This window comes from the organism of the source record quoted next, unplaced genomic scaffold (genome assembly GCF_019419815.1).
Source record: "Pyrus x bretschneideri cultivar Hongxiangsu unplaced genomic scaffold, Pyrus_bretschneideri_v1 Contig5, whole genome shotgun sequence".
Lineage (NCBI taxonomy): Eukaryota > Viridiplantae > Streptophyta > Magnoliopsida > Rosales > Rosaceae > Pyrus > Pyrus x bretschneideri.
This window is the reverse complement of record NW_025999787.1, coordinates 9570929-9590791: the sequence shown is the minus strand read 5'-3', so window position 1 is coordinate 9590791 and position 19863 is coordinate 9570929. Positions and strand designations below refer to the sequence as shown.

Here is a 19863-nt window from a genome sequence, read left to right as displayed (position 1 = left end):
TTCTTTCTGCTCCATCTTTTGCCAGATTCATCTGCTTTCAACCGCCCCTTCTCCCTTCCACAAGTTTGATTCTGTAGCAGTCGAGCGTGGTAGTCAATTAAGTCCGTCTTAATTTGTTCTTTAAATTACGGAAATCCGGCGGAGAAATGAACGTCTCGTTACATCAAATCTAACGTGCGAACTCGGAGCATGCAAAACAAAGTGGTTCCATTTCTTTCCATGTTGGCATTTTAGCCTCTGGTGGGAAGCAACGAGCTGCTTTACCACCTAAGTTAGGGTGACATTGCCCTCCCTCTGTCGGATACCTTCTAAAACGGCACCTTTTCCTTGAACTTCAAAGTAGACGGACCCTCTTGCGTCAGATTTTTGAATTTCTTCAACATGGACCGGAGTGAAATTCGAAGGGTCACTCCCAAATGAGGGATGGCGGCATCTCACCATAAGCAGAGAGTGATCAAATTCGCAAGAAATTGCTGATCCGACTAAGAGCTAGTTGGTGGGATGTCACCTGTAAAGGGATATGATTTGGATCGGTTTCTTAATCCGTATTTGCATTTATTTACAGCTGGATTGCATATGTGGATTAGTCATTATTAAATCTAATTGAAGACATAATGAATCTAACTAAACACATAAAAAAGACTAAAATATCATTAGTAACTTCATTGTTCAATGTGTGTGTATATATATTATTTATTTATATATTCATCTATTTTTAATTTGAATATTTCATGTTGTATAAAAAGAGAACAGTATGAGAGTATATTTTGAATGCATAAAAAGTTTAACTCAAATTGACTTTCATTCATAATCAAATTAGTCATATTCATATCGTAATCGGAAGCTTCAATTCATATTCTATTAATTACATCGGATTCAGATCAAAATTCGATCGACTAACATGTACTTTGTTTTTTCCACAACCACCGGTAGGTCTAGGGATGTCCCTAATGTTGAACTTTGGCGGCTCTTTTGCGTCTATCTCCATGCGAAAAACTTAGCGGGATGAAAAGCTTTTCACATGAAGTTGGACATTGCTATGAAGGCCAACGTTGACCTTGATGCAACAAATGGTACGTACATCATCTTCTGATACACATTTATGCTACTGCTTTTGTAACCCATTGTCGAAATGGCAGCATTTTCCAACACTTCCCAGTTAAGGCCATTCATCAACTTACATGACCAATATTCTCTTACCATGTTCGTATCGCCAAACTACAGTCCTTACTTGTCTGTTCAACCGTGTGCTGCTGCTTCTTCTTCCTAAGAGAAAACTTCTGAACGATCGAACCATTTTATAACTATAGAGTTGGGGTTAGAAAATGAACCATAGACTAAGAGCCAAAAGCATGAATTATGTACATTGTTGACCAAAATAAAATAAAACAAAGCGTAGACAAAGTGAGAGACAACTATACATAACTATTTGGAACTAGTTATGTGTTTGAGATGATAAAAACAAGAGTGGCATTGGCTCATATATAGGTCATGGAAATTTCCCTTCTGCTCTTTTTGGTCATCTTATTTTGTTTACTCCTGCTGTCAATATGTGGACTTATTTATAGAAGGCTGGATAATATTATTCTCCTCCACATTCTTATTTTGCATATTATATTGCATTTTCCATGTTTTGCTAAAATTATATACAAATAACAAATGAACATTTTGTGATTTGTGGGGTTTTTCTCTGTGTGTGTGTGTATTTATAAGTTTAATGTTCTACATAGCAATATATATACATATGTGTATATATTATTGTCCATGAACATAGAAATTATATTAGTTTCTCTAAATATTGTCGTTTTTTTTTAAGTTTAAAGTGCATGTGCTACTAAATATGTATTTTACTGGTTCTCAAAAAAGAAAAATATTATTTTGTTGAGGATGCCTATGAAGACCTATGTCGACATCGTCAGAGATATTTGTCTTGTTTATGAAAGACTAATGAACTGTCTGAGGCTTCATCGTTGATCGATTAATGAAAATTTGATTTGAACCTCATTTTCTATATGTTTTGTTACATAATTAGTTCTCTTATTTTTTACTTAATTAATTAGGGCTCTTCATTGTTTTCTTTTCTTGAGATGAACAAATCATTTATACATACATACATACATACATACATACATACGTACATACATATATATGGGTGTAAAAGTCCAAACACTACTTTAAAAGCAAAATTTTCTCTTCCTTCTCATTTGCGTCGGTTTTTTTCATATAAATAGGAGGAAGAACTAACTCTGAATCTCGCCTAATATTAAGAAATGAAGTACCACTAAAGTAAACTCTAAATCTCATCGAGTGAGAAATACAATTTGAACATCAAGCACAATAAAGTTTTATGGGTTTTGCTATTTGATCATTAATCCCGATTATATTACAAGAATTGAAATAAGTAGAAATGAAAAAGAGACTTTGAGGCATATGCAGAAGTAATTGTCTGTTGGTCATTATGGAGATGGCCTGACTCTATCTCCATATGCATGCATGCAAGGGAAAAGCCCCTCACATGAAGTTGGGCGCTATGAAGGCCAAGGTTGAGAGTGATGCAACAAATGGTACGTACATCTTTTGCAACACCTTGATGCCACTGCTTTTGTAATCCACTGTCGAAATAGCTGCATTTTCCAACGGTTCCCAATTAATAATGTTCTTTTACTGTATTATATTGTCACACTGTAAATCCGGAGCTGAATGTTTAAGGTATAAATTAATCTGATTTATGGTATAAATAAACATTCTGGTAAGAGAACTTTTCCATCTCTCTTGATATACCGTTGTGTTAATATATAGCTAGGGAAGAGTACCTGTATTATTTTTCTTACATGTGTTGAGAACATGCACAGTGGCATTGTTATGAAACCAGAAGTCTTCTTTGCAGAGGTAGATACATTTAAGCACATCCAAGGCGTGGGCGGAGCAGCCTGAGCTGCAGTATTCTCCGGTCTCATTTGCGGGCACCTCCACGATTCCTGAGAATGTCAGCTGCCCCTATGGCGAGCAATGAGAAGGTGCCTAATATTAAAAACACAACACCCATCAAACACTTCAAATTTCTTCTTCTAGATTGGTTCATTTAGGTCATAATATATTAATTTTAAGTCAAAGTTGCAAAAGTTAAATCACAAGCTCAAAAACAATTAAACCAGCCAGAAAGACAGAAAAATGTTGCTCAAAAAATAATTGGTCAAGTCATTGAATTTCCACAATTCGAAAGGTTTTTCCGACTTGAACTGAATTTCATATATATATTCAGTGCCACCTATGTATGTACTGCGAAATATATGATTATTTGCTAAACATAACATGTTATATTGTCAATTCAGTTTCTAAATTCATCATGTTGGATAAAAATACTTTATTGGTTATTATAAATAGATGTGTTTTTATCTCTACCATTGATATCGGATTTAAGGGTGGCTGACTATGGATTATTGGTAACCAGGGGATCGAAAGAACAAGATTTTTATGTCCGATACATGTAACAAGTAAAACTTAGAATGGACACACGCGCACGAATGTATGTGTGTACGTGGGCTTATCTGTTAGTGCAATAGTAAGCACTTTTCCAAGCCCAAATTGGACTTGGATTTACATTGTCAGTAGTTGTCAGTAGGGTCTGTTTTACCTGAAAATTAAACCAAACATATCATCAGTACAAATAATTCACTCTTTGCCTTTTGCATGTATGCAATCTTCACTCCAAATATAAATTATAAACAACTCTTTCACAATTTTCTGTATCAGATCATATATAAAATAACGATGAAATAGGAGAGAATACATACTGAAGGCCTGAGCATATTGAAACAGAAGGAAGATCGCCAAAGAAAACCAAACCAACTTAATTCTTCCCCCAGTTTCCATCACTTAACAAACCGCGTGCATCTTCTTCCTCCAAAAAATTATTTGGGTTGAGTCTAAGAGAAAATTTATGTACTACTGAAACATTTATAACATGAACGAGTCGTTGATTTATGCATTATAATTAGAGCTGAAAATTGAATCATTGACAAAGAATCAAGTGAATGATGTGAATTGATCATGTCGCCTTCAGTATATGCTGAGGACATATTTAGCAATATTGAAATTGGTCTAACCAAGGATAATAAAACAAAGTGTAAATTTCAGTAGACAAAATAAGACAACTAGCTACTTTGGCACTCTGTTTGTGTTGATAAAAACAAGAGTGATATCATAGTTGGGCTACAGAAGGATGGACACTATTCGTCTCCTCTATTTTATAATTTCTTGTTCTCACATGTATTTGTCAAGATCTCATATGGAAGGGTCAGCAGGTTTCACTACTAACCACACTAATATTATGTACTAACTTTCATTCATCTTATCATGTACAACATAGCAAGGGTGGGAGTTTTATAAGTAGAGGACTCGGTGTAATTAAATCATTCGTTATATATTGTATTTTATTTTGTCAATCTTTCAATGTGAGGTTCTCGTATTCTTTTAACACCTGAATTTTTTTTTTGTTTTTATATTCACTCCTATGATTATAACAACTATTAAATCAATGTCAATAAAATTTGTGAATTATATTCATCTCAATTGTCCCATTCTAATTGAAACTTTATGAACTTTCGTTATTTGACTTTTTTTTTTTTGGACGAAAGCTCATTTCATAAAAAGCCCAAAACAGGCAACAGCATATACAAGAGAGGCCGACAAAAAGCCGAACAAAAAGCACAAATTACACAGGATAGTGATGCCGATTCAAACTAGGAAACATGAAAGTCTACCTAGAAACAGACAAACACTTTCAGCACCCTAATGGTGACCAAAAGAAGGGGAGGTTGATGGAACTTAGCTATCAGACTTCAGCCAAAAAAAAAAAAAGCCTACGTAGTGCATGGGAACCCGTCAAGAGAGAGAACCAAGACCAGTGAGGGAGGAGGCGTAGCTGCCCAGGAGAGATTGCACACCCTCGAATCGCCATGCGAGTAGCTTGATTCAGAACGGGGACTCCAGCTCTATTCAACGGAGGAGAATGAGGAGGCAATCGAACGAAGGAGTTACTCTCGATGATAATACGGTTGTAGCGGTTGGCTCTAGCTACTTTGAGACTTCTAAGCACAGGTTCAGCTTCCGCTGCGTCAGACGAAGCACAGTAGGAGAAAAAGGAAGCACATTTGATTGATTTCAATGGTTTTAGCAATGTGACAACAATTCCAAAATTTTAAGCACATTTGATGGAAGCCAATGCTTTAACCAACAAACCAAAGAGCAAAATGGGGGTGGAGAAAAAAGGGCTATGATCGCTTTGGAGAACAAAAACTTGGGATGGTGGCCATCTCTTGATCATGGCATCTTGCTGCTCAAGCTTTAGAACATGGTCATCCAGGGTCTTGATGTACACTCTTGGCACGCAATCAACAGCATCCTCGATTCCTTGGAATCGAGCGCCTTTCAACGCCATAACAGGTCCTGGCCTCAGCAGCATTGAAGCTAAAGTTACATCCTAAAACATAAATTCAATGCCAAATAATATTAGAACATGAATACATCTTTTCTAACCAAACAATATTAGAATATGAATACATCTTTTCTACACTAAATTCATATAAGTTAAAGAGATGATGATTCGAATTAGAATATGAATACATTACTTTGCTAGGTTGTGCTTATATTTACTGTGTTTCTGTCTGGCAAAAAATAAGAGAAAAATCCAACCCTGTGAGACCAGACAAAGTCAGTATATGTGGGCATATACATGAGATGGGCTGTTGTGTCTTGGTGGTTTGGGGACATTGACATTTTGTCTGCCTGCTAGCTAGCTGCAGTTAATAGTGCAGCTATGCATATTTCGTATGGCTAGGCCGTATCGTGCTAGACTGGTTTATATTCAACGGTATTTGCATTGAGTTATAGTACAATAAGGGTTGCTCTAAATTAGGAACAAGATAATGTTTCGCATTGTTTCAACGAGTGACGTTTTATGATCAAAAGCAAAGGTTGAGTTGAATTCAGTTGGATGGTACCAACAAAATCAAGCACTAAGGCCCGTTTTCTTATTGAATTAACGAATCAACTTAACTTGTTAACAACTGTTTATTTTTAATTTCAGTAAGTACCGTAAAAAATTTCGATCTATATATAAGAAGGAAATGTACTGTATAGTACTGGTATTGCTTACCTCTATAGGGCTCATCTGGTACAAGATTTGGTGAAGAAAATTTTCCTTTATTATGACACTAGTTGGAGGCTGGTCAACTCCCAACCCATATATGAACTTGTTTACGTTTCCAAATGCCGATAAGTCAGGTTCTCCCTGTCCAGAAATACAGGAAATTGATTAAATATAAATGTCAATATAGTGGCTTGCTTGAACACCAACGCAACTACTGTAGAATTTTGATGTATATTTGCTTGATTGAACAATTACAAGATGAAACATATATATAGGAAAGAAAAAGAACATAAACCTAATTTTGCCTAACTTGCCTAACTTGCCTAACTTGCCTAACTTTGAACAAGAAAATTGACTAGCCTACCATTATTCCAACATGTTTATTTCATGCATTTTTACACAAGGATTCCAACCTAACTTTGTTTGTCTAACACTCCCCCTCAAGTTGGAGAGTGGATGTCAAGAACTCCCAACTTGCGTAACATACCCGAAAACTTTTCTTTCCCAAGAGGTTTGGTAAACAAGTCAGCCAACTGTTGTGCCGTACCCACATGCTTGGTCTCTATTGTGCCATCTACAATCTTATCTCGTATAAAATGACAATCCATCTCAATGTGACGAGTTCGTTCATGAAAAACAGGATTGGCAGCTATATGTAACGCTGCTTGATTATCACAAAATAAAATGGAAGGACCATCCAAAGGAATGTTCAAATCCTTCAACAAAAAACGAAGCCAAACTATCTCGCAACAAGCACCTGCCATGGCCCTATATTCCGCCTCTGCTGAAGAGAGCGAAACGGTTTTCTGTCGTTTCGTCCGCCAAGAAATCAAAGAACCGCCCAAGAATACACAATACCCAGTAGTCGAACGGCGAGTGATAGGGCAACCTGCCCAATCAGAATCACAAAACGCAGTTAACTTGGTCTGGTTGTCAGAACGAAATAATAAACCTTGACCTGGAGTAGCCTTCAAATAACGAACAATACGAAGCGCAGCATCCATATGAGATATCCTTGGCTCGTGCATAAAACGGCTTAGAACATGCACAGAATAAGTGATATCCGGCCGAGTGATAGTGAGATATATTAACCGACCTACTAATCGTCGATACTTTTCAGGATCCTTGAGAAGTTCTCCTTTATCAGATAATTTTGTGTCATCCATAGGAAAAGCAATGGGCCGTGCTCCCAAAAAACCATAGTCCTTGAGAATCTCTAATGCATACTTGCGTTGAGAAATATAAATCCCTTGTTTGGAACGAGAAACCTCAATACCCAAAAAATATTTTAAATCACCAAGGTCTTTTATCCGAAAATGATCACGGAGAAAAGACTTCAGAGAATTAATGGCACTAGCATCATTGCCTGTAATCACAATATCATCCACATAAATGAGCAAAGCTGTGAAAGAAATACCAGACTTTTTAGTGAACAATGAATAGTCAGCTTTGGATTGTTGAAAACCGGCAGAAATGATGGCACTAGTGAATTTGGCAAACCATTGGCGAGAAGCCTGCTTAAGACCATAAAGTGACTTGTGAAGGCGACACACAAGATTCTCCCCCTGTCGCCGAAGACCAGGAGGAGGAGACATATAGATTTCTTCATGTAAGTCACCATGTAAGAAAGCATTATTAACATCAAGCTGATGAAGAGACCAAGACTGACTAGCAGCAAGAGCAAGAAGACAACGCACCGTAATCATCTTAGCAGTAGGAGAAAAAGTGTCATGATAATCAATACCTTCAGCCTGAGTGAAGCCTTTAGCAACCAAACGAGCTTTGTAGCGATCAATAGAGCCGTCGGATTTGTGCTTGAGTTTGTACACCCACTTACAACCAATGGGAATTTTGCCAGGGGGCAAGGAAGTTAAAGTCCAAGTACCATTAGCATGTAAAGCTTGAAGCTCCTCAGTCATAGCACGTTGCCAATTGGGGTCAGTGGCAGCCTCGGCAAAGGAGGAAGGCTCCACAGTCCGACTGACAGAGTTAATGTAAGAAAAATGTCTGGGAGAGTAACGGTGATAAGAGAGAAAATTACAAAGTGGATATCGTGTACCTTGTGTAGAACCGGGTTGCGAAGTCGAAGATGGGTGGGATGGCAGAATCACCTGCGAGCAAACGTAGTCTTTTAAATAGGATGGAGGTTTATGGGTACGGGAAGAGGTGCGGGGAAGGGGAGGATTGGTAGGTAGTGGGGGGGTAGGGATGTCCGTGGGTAAAAGGGTGAAAGGTAAGGAAGTAGCGGGGGGGGGGGGAAGGAGGGGATGCCGAGAGGGTAGGGGCATGGGGAGGAACGGGTAATGGGGCAGCAAGGGAATCTATGGGAGGCGTGGAAGGGGAGGAAGGTGGAGGAGGGTGAGGCGTCGGGGCAGGAAGGGGTGAGTTATATGTAAAGTCCAGAGGGGGTGGGATGGGTAGGGTAGGCGAAGAGGATGGGATATGAGGGTGAGAAACGGCATAAGGGAAAGTACTTTCGTGAAAGATGACGTCTCGACTAGTGAAAATGCGGTGATTGTCGAGATCGTAAAGGGTATAGGCCTTTTGTCCATGAGGATAACCGAGAAAAATGCAACGATGAGCCCGAGGGGAAAATTTGGTGGTGGGAGTGACAGAGGTGGCATATGCCAGACAACCAAAGACGCGGAAGTGGTCATAAGATGGGGTTTTCGAAAAGAGAACCTCAAATGGGGATTTATGATGGAGAAGACGGGTAGGGAGACGATTGATGAGATAAGTAGCGGTAAGAACACATTCCCCCCAAAACTTGATAGGAAGATGGGATTGAAAACGAAGGGCGCGAGCGGTTTCAAGAAGATGACGATGTTTTCTTTCAACAACGCCATTTTGTTGGGGGGTATAAACACAAGAAGTTTGTAAAAGCACCCCATGATCAGAGAAAAAACTACGAAGAGATAAAAATTCACCACCATTGTCAGTACGAATGCATTGGATGGTAGTGCGGAATTGGGTAGTGACATAAGCAAAAAAATCCTTAATTAATTGTTGGGTGTCAGATTTATGTTTCATGAGGAAGACCCACGTAAAGCGAGAAAAATCATCCACAATGGTTAAGAAATAATTAGCACCAGAAAGAGAAGATTGACGATTCGGGCCCCAAATATCACAATGAATTAAAGCAAAAGGGAAAGTTGATGAAATTGAACTCAAAGGAAAAGGTTGACGAGTTTGTTTTGCCAACGGACAAACATCACAAATATGACTAGAATCAAAAGTGCAATTAAGAGAGCGAGATGCTAAAGCTTGCAAACGAGTGGAGGAGGGGTGACCAAGACGCCTATGCCAGAGGGAGGAGGGGATGGTAATGATGTTGCAGAGAGGTTGACGGGTGGGGAGAGAAGAGGTAAGGGCCACAAGGTAATACAGATCGCCACGTCGCTTACCCACACCAATCATCGCCTTCGAAACCAAGTCCTGCAAAACACACCAAGAAGGAAAGAAGGTTATGGAACACGATAATCCATTTGTAAGTTTACCAACCGATAAAAGGTCCACTCGGAAATTAGGGACACATAAAACATCCTTCAAAGTAACTGAGGAATTTAAAGGAAGAGTGCCGGTAAAAGTAATGGGAGCGGAAGCACCACTAGGCAAAGAAACAGGCGGCAAATGTGAAGGAGAACGATTAACCAAACATGAAGCGGAAGAAGTAATATGATCCGTAGCACCACTGTCAAGAATCCATTGACCATGACGAGAGGTGACAGGTAACAAACCTTGGGCAAAATCAGTAGTGAGCACGGCATTGGCCTGAGGAGGGGTGATGGTGTCACGGAGAGCAGCTAACATACGGGAGTGCTGCTCGGCAGAGAGGTCAGGCATGGCAAGCTGCAAGTCATGTAAAGTGGGCTGGGTCCCGTGCACTGGGTGGGTCGCTGGAGTAGAAGAGGAGGCGGGGGCCTGGGTGCCTTGCACGTGATGGGCCTGGGTGAAATTATGGGGCCGGGAAGCAGAAAACCGTGGCTGCTGGGGAGGACTGGAAGGTGCATGGCTGCGGGAAGAACTGGAAGCAGTGGCACGGCGCGGTGGTCGCCACGGTTGGCCATGGAGGGGATGGCCAACGGGATAGCCATGAAGTTTATGGCAGGTGTCTCGGGTATGATAATCAAAATTGCAGTAGGTGCAGTGGAGGGGAGGACGAGCAGAGGAGGGACGGGATGGGCCACGAACAGCCATGGCAGCAGGTTGATCGACAGAGCGGAGGACGCCCAGGGAGCGTTGTTTTTCAGCTTGAGACACCGATGAACAGGCCTGACGAACAGTAGGGAGGGGATGCATTAAAAGAATCTGGTCACGAACAGCAGCAAAGCATTCGTTGAGGCCCATTAAAAATTGCATGAGTTGTTGACGGTCATGTTTGGCGTTGCAAGAGCACGTGCAGCCATCATTATAGGAAGCAAGCTCATCCCAGAGAGCTTTCAGGCGAGTAAAATAGGCGGAGATAGAAGAAGAACCTTGAGAAATTGTAGCAAGATCCCGGTTGAGTTGGAAGATGCGTGGAGCATTACTCTGAGAGAAGCGTTCGCGAAGATCATCCCATACATCTTGGACAGAGGTGGAAAAAAGCACAGATTCTTGAAGGTCAGGTTCCAAGGAATGCAGAAGCCAAGAGAGAATCATGTCATTGCAACGACGCCAAGCCGCGTGAGCATCAGGATCGTCGGAGGAAGAAGGTTCTTGGATATCGCCAGTGATGAAACCAAGTTTATTCTTGGCACTCAAGGAAAGCTGCATGCCACGGGCCCAGGATGTGTAGTTATCACCATTCAACTTCTTGGATACAAGGACAAGATTCGGGTGGTCGGAATGATGAAGGGAAAAAACACCATCGAAAGAAGAAGAGTCAGCCATGGGAACGGCAGAGAAAGCTGCCGAAAAAAAAAAAAATAGGGCTAGGTTTATAAACCTGCTCTGTATACCATGTAGAATTTTGATGTATATTTGCTTGATTGAACAATTACAAGATGAAACATATATATAGGAAAGAAAAAGAACATAAACCTAATTTTGCCTAACTTGCCTAACTTGCCTAACTTGCCTAACTTTGAACAAGAAAATTGACTAGCCTACCATTATTCCAACATGTTTATTTCATGCATTTTTACACAAGGATTCCAACCTAACTTTGTTTGTCTAACAACTACTTTTCACAGCAAGAAACCTTTCACTATGTTTGGATAAAAATATTTAAGATTACTAAGAAGTTTTAAAATGATGGAATTTTATTTTCTAGAATTTGTGACTTTTCTTGTTTGTTTAGCCTAAAAGAACAATATAATTGAAGACAGAATTTGTTATTTTTAAACTTTCAAACATAAAAATTGAGAAATGACACTTATTTATATGAAATTTAAACTTGGCAATTAGAGGTCCCAAATTCCAATTTTTATTTTTCATGCGGAAATTGTAAATTTATATCTTTATGTATCCAAACAACAGAATTGGTGCATGTAAATTAAATATAAATTCTAACTTTTATTCAAATTCCAAATTTATTTTCCTCATCCAAACATAATGTAACTAGTCAAATCTCCTGATACTTCTACTACTGTTTGACTTCTATACCGATAGGGAACCTTATGATCGAAAGTGCACAACAATTCACCAAAACTTTACCGAAATTTCCATTGAAATATCTTTAAAATCTTCCACATTTATCAGTATTGGACTGAAGTATAAAATTTTTATCGAAATTGCCTATATTGCATAAATATTTCCGAAATTTCAGAGAACTTCAAGAAAAAATATTGCTTCAGCTCCTTTCAAATATCAGCAAGAACCCCATTTAATTAATATATCGAGAGATATTCTGGTAATGTCAAAGGAATTTAATTCATGGCCTATAATATGTAAGTTTGCCTATTCCATGTAAATAAAGGGAAAAGACAAGAGAATTACGTAGTATAGCACTTGAACTCCGAAGAACTTTTCTTAAAAGTGAAGAGGATTTTAACAAGAAGAAAAATGGAATGGAAGAAATTAATATTCTTACATCTATGATATCTCGATGGGTGGAAAATCCATGCTCCAACATCGTTGCTGCAACATATATCGCCATGTGTATTTTGCTAGCAAACCTATGCATGGCATCAGTCAGGCTCATACCTCCTGCGCTATGTCCCACAAGTATTACCTACCAAAACAGTGTTAATCCACACAAACTTAATCCATATAACATAATATACAATCTCTTGTAACATTAGTCTCATTAAACCTGCCTAACACTTCTATGTATGCATATATATACGAGAAAAGCTAAGGGCAATCGCGTCTACTCAATTGTTGATGAGGTGGAACTCACACTGACCGGTGACATTGATACCGATTTTGATAGAGTGCGCGACTATCCCTAACAAAACGTATGCATAGAAATACCCACCTTTTCATTTCCTGGCAAACTGGACAAGAAGTCAGTGAGAGGCTGGTTATAGTCTTGGAAGGTGAGGACGGTATTAGGGTCAGATTGATCAACACCAGCACCTTTGAGGTCAAGACATGTGACTTTGTAGCCTGAAGCTTCCATTAGACACCGGATCTTGTACCAGCACCAAGCTCCATGCCCTATACCATGGATCAGAACCAAATGATGATGATGAGGATGAGGATAGTTTGGTAATATTCCACTCATTGTATTCTCCTTCTCTACCATTGGTCTTCCTCCTGAAATACTAGCTAGCTTCAAATTTTGTTTTAGTTTCCCTATCTCTCAAGTTTCAATGCCTTGTGTGTATAAATAACTAATCTTTTATTTTGTTATATATTATATGTAAGGCGTGCATATACATGTATGTGCTGTGTGTGTGTATCTAGTTGCATGTGATTTAAGTTACGCAGGAACTAGAAGACCAAGTGGGTTGCGTTACCCAGGTAGCTATGGACCAAAAATACCTATATTTGAGAGTTGAGACTGCCTTATGGATAATGTTTCTTAACACAATTGTTGTCCATTATTTCGTCAGTTATCATATGTCTCCTTATTATCTGGTATGCATACGTAGCTAATAGTTACAAGTATTTCCAATAAAAACCTATAGAAATTATAGCTTTAATTTGTGATGTATATTTCATGAATTGCAATGTACAATGGTTCGGGTATATATAAGGAAGAAGACTAAGAAAAAACAAAAAAACATTCCCCTTAAAACAAGGAATAAAACAAGGAATAAAACATTCCTTAAAACATGGAATAAAACATTCCTTAAAACATTCCTTAAAACAAGGAATAAAACATTCCTTAAAACAAGGAACTCATTATTTTCAACACTCCCCCTCAAGCTGGATCGAGGAGGTTCACTGAGCCAAGCTTGCCCAATAACCGATGAAACTGAGATGATGCTAGTGCCTTTGTAAAAAGATCTGCTAGTTGATCATGGCTTCGTGTGAACATGGTCCGGATGATTTGCGTTTGAACTTGAGCTCTGATGAAATGACAATCCACTTCAATATGTTTGGTTCTTTCATGGAACACAGGATTGGCAGCAATGTGCATGGCTGCCTGATTATCACACATAAGCGTCATAGGAGTAGAACTAGGAAACCCTAAGTCTGAAAGAAGCCCTTTAAGCCAAATGAGTTCACAAGCAGTGGCTGCCATGGCTCGATACTCAGCCTCTGCGCTGGAACGAGCAATTACCTGTTGCTTCTTACTCTTCCATGTGACAAGGTTTCCACCAACAAATGTGCAATAGCCTGTGATTGATTTCCTATCAATTGCATTACCTGCCCAGTCTGCATCTGTGTAGCCACTAATGACAGTGGACTGATTGTTATGCATTGTAATTCCTTGCCCAATTGAACCCTTAAGATAACGAAGGATTCTCTTAACAAGGTTAAGGTGATCAACAGTGGGAGAGTGCATGAACTGACTAGCCAAGCTCACTGCATATGTGATATCTGGACGAGTGATAGTGAGGTATATGAGCTTACCTACTAATCGTTGATAGTAGCTTACATCATGCATGGCTTCTCCATCTATGCTGAGCTTCAGTTTACAATCAACAGGAGTGATAGCAGGCTTGCAGTCAAGCATTTTTGCTTCTTGAAGGAGGTCCAATACATATTTCCGTTGATGTAGAAATAGTCCTTTTGAAGATGTTGCCATTTCGATCCCCAAAAAATACTTTAACCTTCCCAAATCCTTGATAGCGAAAACTTGATGTAGTGAGAGTTTTAGTGCCTCAATCTCCACGATATTATCTCCAGTGATGATAAGATCATCAACATATATGAGGACCACCAACTTCCCTTTGGTGCCAGTTCTTACAAATAGCGAAGAATCAGCATTACTTCGCATGAATCCAGCCTTTTCCAGAACAGAACTGAGCTTGGCATACCAAGCTCTTGGTGATTGTTTCAATCCGTATATTGCCTTGTGCAATTTACAAACCATGTTGCCTTTAATACCATCATAGCCTGGAGGAGGTTGCATATACACTTCTTCCTGCAGCTCGCCGTGAAGGAAAGCATTCTTCACGTCCATTTGGTAGAGTGACCACCCACAATTGATTGCAACTGACAGTAAAACCCTGACTGAGTTCATCTTGGCCACCGGTGCAAATGTTTCCTTATAATCTACACCAAAGGTTTGGGTGAAACCTCGAGCAACAAGTCTAGCCTTGTGTCTCTCGATAGATCCATCAGCTTTGAATTTAGTCTTGTAAATCCAACGACTTCCAACAGCCTTCTTTCCTGGTGGTAGTTGAACTAGGCTCCAGGTGCAATTCTCTTCCAGTGCACGAAGCTCTTCTTTCATGGCTTGGTTCCATTGTGGGAGAAGAAGAGCTTCTTGAAAGCTTCTTGGTTCATAGTGCTTATCAATTTCACTGAGAAATGTAGCATGAGATGTTGAGAACTTACTAAAGCTGATACATTCATTGATTGGATGTCGTGAGGCATATGTAACATAGTCCTGCAACCTAACTGGAGGTTTTCTGATTCGAGGAGGATTTCTTTTAATCACCTGAGACTCTGTAGAGGGTGGAGAATGATCAGAGTAGGGCTCGTCTTCACTCTCACTGGCAGTAATTTGGTCAGTTTGAACTTCTTCACAATCTGGACTTACACTGACTGATCTATTTTCCAACATCGGATAATTAAAGTTTTGAGGAAGTGGGAACATGTCAACTAAATCCTCCCCCTGACTTGTAAAATAGGGATAGTCTTCTTCGAACTTCACATCTCTTGAAACTGTGCACTTCTTAGTGACTGGATTGAAGCACTTGTATCCCTTTTGAGTGGTCGAGTATCCCATAAACACACACTTGGCTGCCCTGGCATCTAGTTTGTCACGGTTCAAGGTTTGGATGTGAACAAAACACACACAACCAAACACCTTGAGATGTGTCAAATCTATTTTCCTCCCCTTAAGAACTTCATATGGAGATTTAAACCCTAGCACACGACTTGGAAGTCGATTGATGAGATAAGTGGCAGTAAGGATGGCAAACGACCAAAATTTCTTTGGAACGTGCATGTGAACCATGAGAGCACGAGTTTTTTCCAAGAGATCTCTATTTTTCCTCTCGGCTACTCCATTTTGTTGGGGAGTCCCCACACAGCTGGTTTGATGTATGATACCCTGAGAACTTATGTATTGAAGCATATTGTTGGATAGAAATTCAGTGCCATTATCTGACCTTAAAACCTTAATGTTTGATTGAAATTGCGTTTTAACATGCATGTGAAAGTCTTTGAAAATGGTAGGGACTTCACTTTTTGATTTCATAAGATATAGAAAACTTGTTCGAGAGAAATCATCAACAAATAGAACAAAATATTTAAAACCTTCCATTGATTCAGTTGCAGGTCCCCAAACATCGGTGTGTACCATTTCAAAAGGTTTACTTGTCCTAGACATTGAATTACCAAAAGGTAGCCTAGTAAACTTAGAAAATTGACAAGTATCACAAGTAGGATAAGGGTTACAAAAATTTGGAAACAGTTTCGACAAGACAAGTTCAGAGGGATGAGCTAATCTCCTATGCCAAAGTTGGTTTTCATCTATGGACTTTGATTGAGCTTGAAGAGCCTGAGTGAAACATGCATTCTTGCACAGGTAGTAAAGGCCATTTATGAAGACCCCTTCACCAATCATCTTCATGGTGAGAACATCCTGAAACATCACTTTATTTGGTGAGAAAATAGCACGGCAGTTTAGGGTGTTGGTGATCTTTCCAATTGACAAAAGTTGAAAAGGAAAGGTTGGTACATAGAGGGCAGTGGAAGGTGTTTTTTGAGAGAGTAAGTTTATTTCTCCTTTTCCCAAAACTAAGACATTTTTTCCATTTGCAACAGACACATGTGAGGGGCTTGAAAATTTTTTAAAATGATGTAAATTTGTAACTTTGTTTGTCATATGATCTGTGGCGCCTGAATCAATTATCCAACAATCAGTTTCAGTACTAGTTAATAGGGCAGTAGTAAAGGCTTTGAGTATACCTGATGCTTCTCCCTTTGGAACTTTCTCATTTCCAGCAAGAAATCCGGCAAATTGTCCCAACATAGCTGTGTGACTACCCTCTTCATTGCCTTGACCATGTGAGCCTCCTCCGTGCCCCTTACTTTGTAGGTAAGCTGCAAATTCATTGATCAATGACAATGGATTGGCAGTGAACTCCATGGATCCTTGTGAGATAGTAGGAGCTTGAGCATTAGCAAGTTTTGCCTTGAAATGAGGTTGAAATTGTTGTGAGGACCTTGGTATCATCCTTCCATCTTTGCTGAACTTAGGCTTGAGTTCAGGATGAAGTTCCCAACACTTGTCTTCCTCATGACCAACACCATTGCAATATTTGCATTTTAGATGTGTGTTTCTTCCCTTGTATACCTTGGCTTCTGAGTTCTTGTAATTTGATGCATATGCCCGAGTCTCCGTTAATCTAGGATTGTGATCAACATTCATAACCTTCTTCCTTGCTTCTTCTCGTTGGATAGTTGCACAAACATTGTTGAAGGTAGGCAGATCTTGACTCATCAAGATGTGACTCCTTAGGTCCTCGTACTCAGAGCTCAGACTCCCTAACAGCTGATAAATTTTGTCTTCCTCAGCTCGTTTTAGGAGAATGGTAGGATCTGTGGTATGAGGGAGATATACATCCAACTCATTCCACATGGCTTTGAGACTCCCAAGGTGTTGAACAAATGCTTTCCCTTCTTGTTGAGCACTGGCAATGTCCTTCTTTAATTGGAAGACCCGTGCATAGTTGTTTTGATTTCCATACATATCCTGCAAAGCTTTCCAAAGATCATGGGCGGAATTGGAGTAGCTAAAAATTTCAGCAACATGTTTCTCCATGGTGTTGAGCAGCAATGACATGACAAGTTGATCTTTGCAGAGCCATGCATTGTATGTAGAGGAAGAACGATCTGGAGCTTCCACGCTTCCATTTACAAACCCTAACTTCCCTTTGCCTCCGAGAGCTAGTGAAACAGCTCGGGACCAAGGAAGATAATTGAACTCGTTCAAGAGAACTGAACATAAACGTTGATTGGTGTTAACCTCAACGTCTGAGGAGTTTGGAGAGAGATTGTGCCGGGTTTCCTTATCATGGTTGACAGAACTTTCTTCAGTCATGGCTTAGACTTTGAAAGAAAGAAAAAATCGCAGCAGCAAGAATTGTAGAGACAGGTTACAAATGAACCTGCTCTGATACCATATAGAAATTATAGCTTTAATTTGTGATGTATATTTCATGAATTGCAATGTACAATGGTTCGGGTATATATAAGGAAGAAGACTAAGAAAAAACAAAAAAACATTCCCCTTAAAACAAGGAATAAAACAAGGAATAAAACATTCCTTAAAACATGGAATAAAACATTCCTTAAAACATTCCTTAAAACAAGGAATAAAACATTCCTTAAAACAAGGAACTCATTATTTTCAACAAAACCATATCTCATGCACAAGCTAACCTTATCCTTTTTCCCCTTTGCTATATTTAAGCAAGGAAGATAAAGTTAGAAATAGTAATGCTAAGGATATAACATGTCGTATTATTATTCGAATTTTTACACCATCATTTTAGTTTCTCACATATTATTTTTTATTTTTAACCGTCAGATTAAATATATTACATGAAAAATAATAAATAAGATTAAATAAGAATGTGTAGGAAAGAAAAAGAGGTGTGTCTATTATTTTTCTATTTGAATATCACATATGATATGATGGATACAACTAATATGTAACAAAATAAAGTTATTGACTAACATTTGCACTATGCCGTGCCCAAATATGACACAAAAATGTGACCTCCTTAATATTATAGGACCGAAAAAATATACCTGAGGTGATTTACGTACATTATGATTAATAAGTGATTAACACATTCAATATGTTATTTGTTTTTCTTGAATTAACATACCAATAAAAGTTAGTGGATTATTTTTCGTTCAACATTTTGTGGATTAAGTTAATTAGTAATATATCTTAATCAAGTTAAGGCACTCATTTGATTAATATTTGGAAATTTTATTGGGACTTAATTTTCTCCCTTTATACTCAATTTATAATTTTTTTTTTTTTGACATCCTAAATTTATCTCATATAGAAAATGGTTTTAGAAAATAAAAGAAGAAAATGAAAAAGCGACTTGGCATTGCATCTCCAATTAGGTTGCATGGTGTGTCTCTCTGGGTGCCATCCTTAAAAGAATGGTTGTTACAACTAGCAGAGGAACGGGTGGAGGACTTTGGCATGGTAATGATGGTTATGTAGGGATTGTGGAAGACAAGGGAAGGAATGCTTGGATTTGGGATGTCTCCTTTTCAATCCACAAGCTGCTGTCTTGAATTGGTACAGGGAGTACCGAAGGAAGAATACTACGGTGACATCGCATAATCTGCTGCCTCTCTCTGGGTGAACTTGAATTCTCTTCTCTCATATTTCTCTCCCCTTCATCCCTCCTTTAATCTAGACCGTTCAAAAGAAATCCAATAGCTTAAAATCGTGTCGCATATTTAATGAACCTTTTTTTTTTATTGCTTTGGTTCAACAATCCTTCCTTTTATGCACCACTCTTCACACCACTGCTTACCCTCTTCCTCTTTCACACGCCAACCGCCATTAAGAGAAATCATCCAATCAAGCGAATTTATTTAATCTCAACCATTAATATTAGTCCGACAATTTGTGAATTAAACCAATTAGATGTTCAAAATCAAAGAGTTTAGATCATTCAATAGAAACGCCCAACATAGCATAATCAGAGCATAAAATCATTTTTGTTGGAGCAACTAGGCTAATAGAAGAGTGGCTTGAAAGCCCTTCGGCGATGTCGGGGTAAAGAGAGGGGGTGTTTCTGTGAAGGGGTGGAGATAGGATTGATTGGAGGTATTTTCTACTAATGACCTGTTTTTTCTTCATTCTTTCTAACCATTTTGAATGTGCAACAAAATTGTGATTTCAAAATAAAAAAATTATAAGTTGACTGTAGAAAGGAAAATTTTGGGTCTGAATAAAATTTTCTTAAAGATTATCATAACACATGATATATAATGTTTTAAAAGTTAATACGCGTGTCATTTACCTACATCTAAGATCCTATTAAAACGTGTCATATGCTTACCGCTGAGATACTTTGTCGTCCTATTTACTATAATAACATGATAATATATATTTTGTGGGTGGAATGTATTTAGTTTGACTCTAGCGAATGATAAGTTCAATACTAATTTATTATGCTAATCCA

The 19863-nt window shown here is 38.7% G+C and overlaps 1 protein-coding gene across 1 annotated transcript; it reads right to left on the bottom strand.

Moving 5' to 3' along the window:
* Positions 1-11773: 11773 nt before the first annotated feature.
* On the bottom strand, positions 11774-12875 carry LOC103946084 (methylesterase 17-like). Its single transcript, XM_048569348.1, has 3 exons — positions 12552-12875; positions 12165-12305; positions 11774-11869 (listed from the first exon to the last, which is right to left on the bottom strand). Exons 1-3 carry the CDS (start codon positions 12819-12821, stop codon positions 11774-11776), a joined length of 507 nt encoding a protein of 168 aa, XP_048425305.1. The 5' UTR covers positions 12822-12875.
* Positions 12876-19863: the final 6988 nt, after the last annotated feature.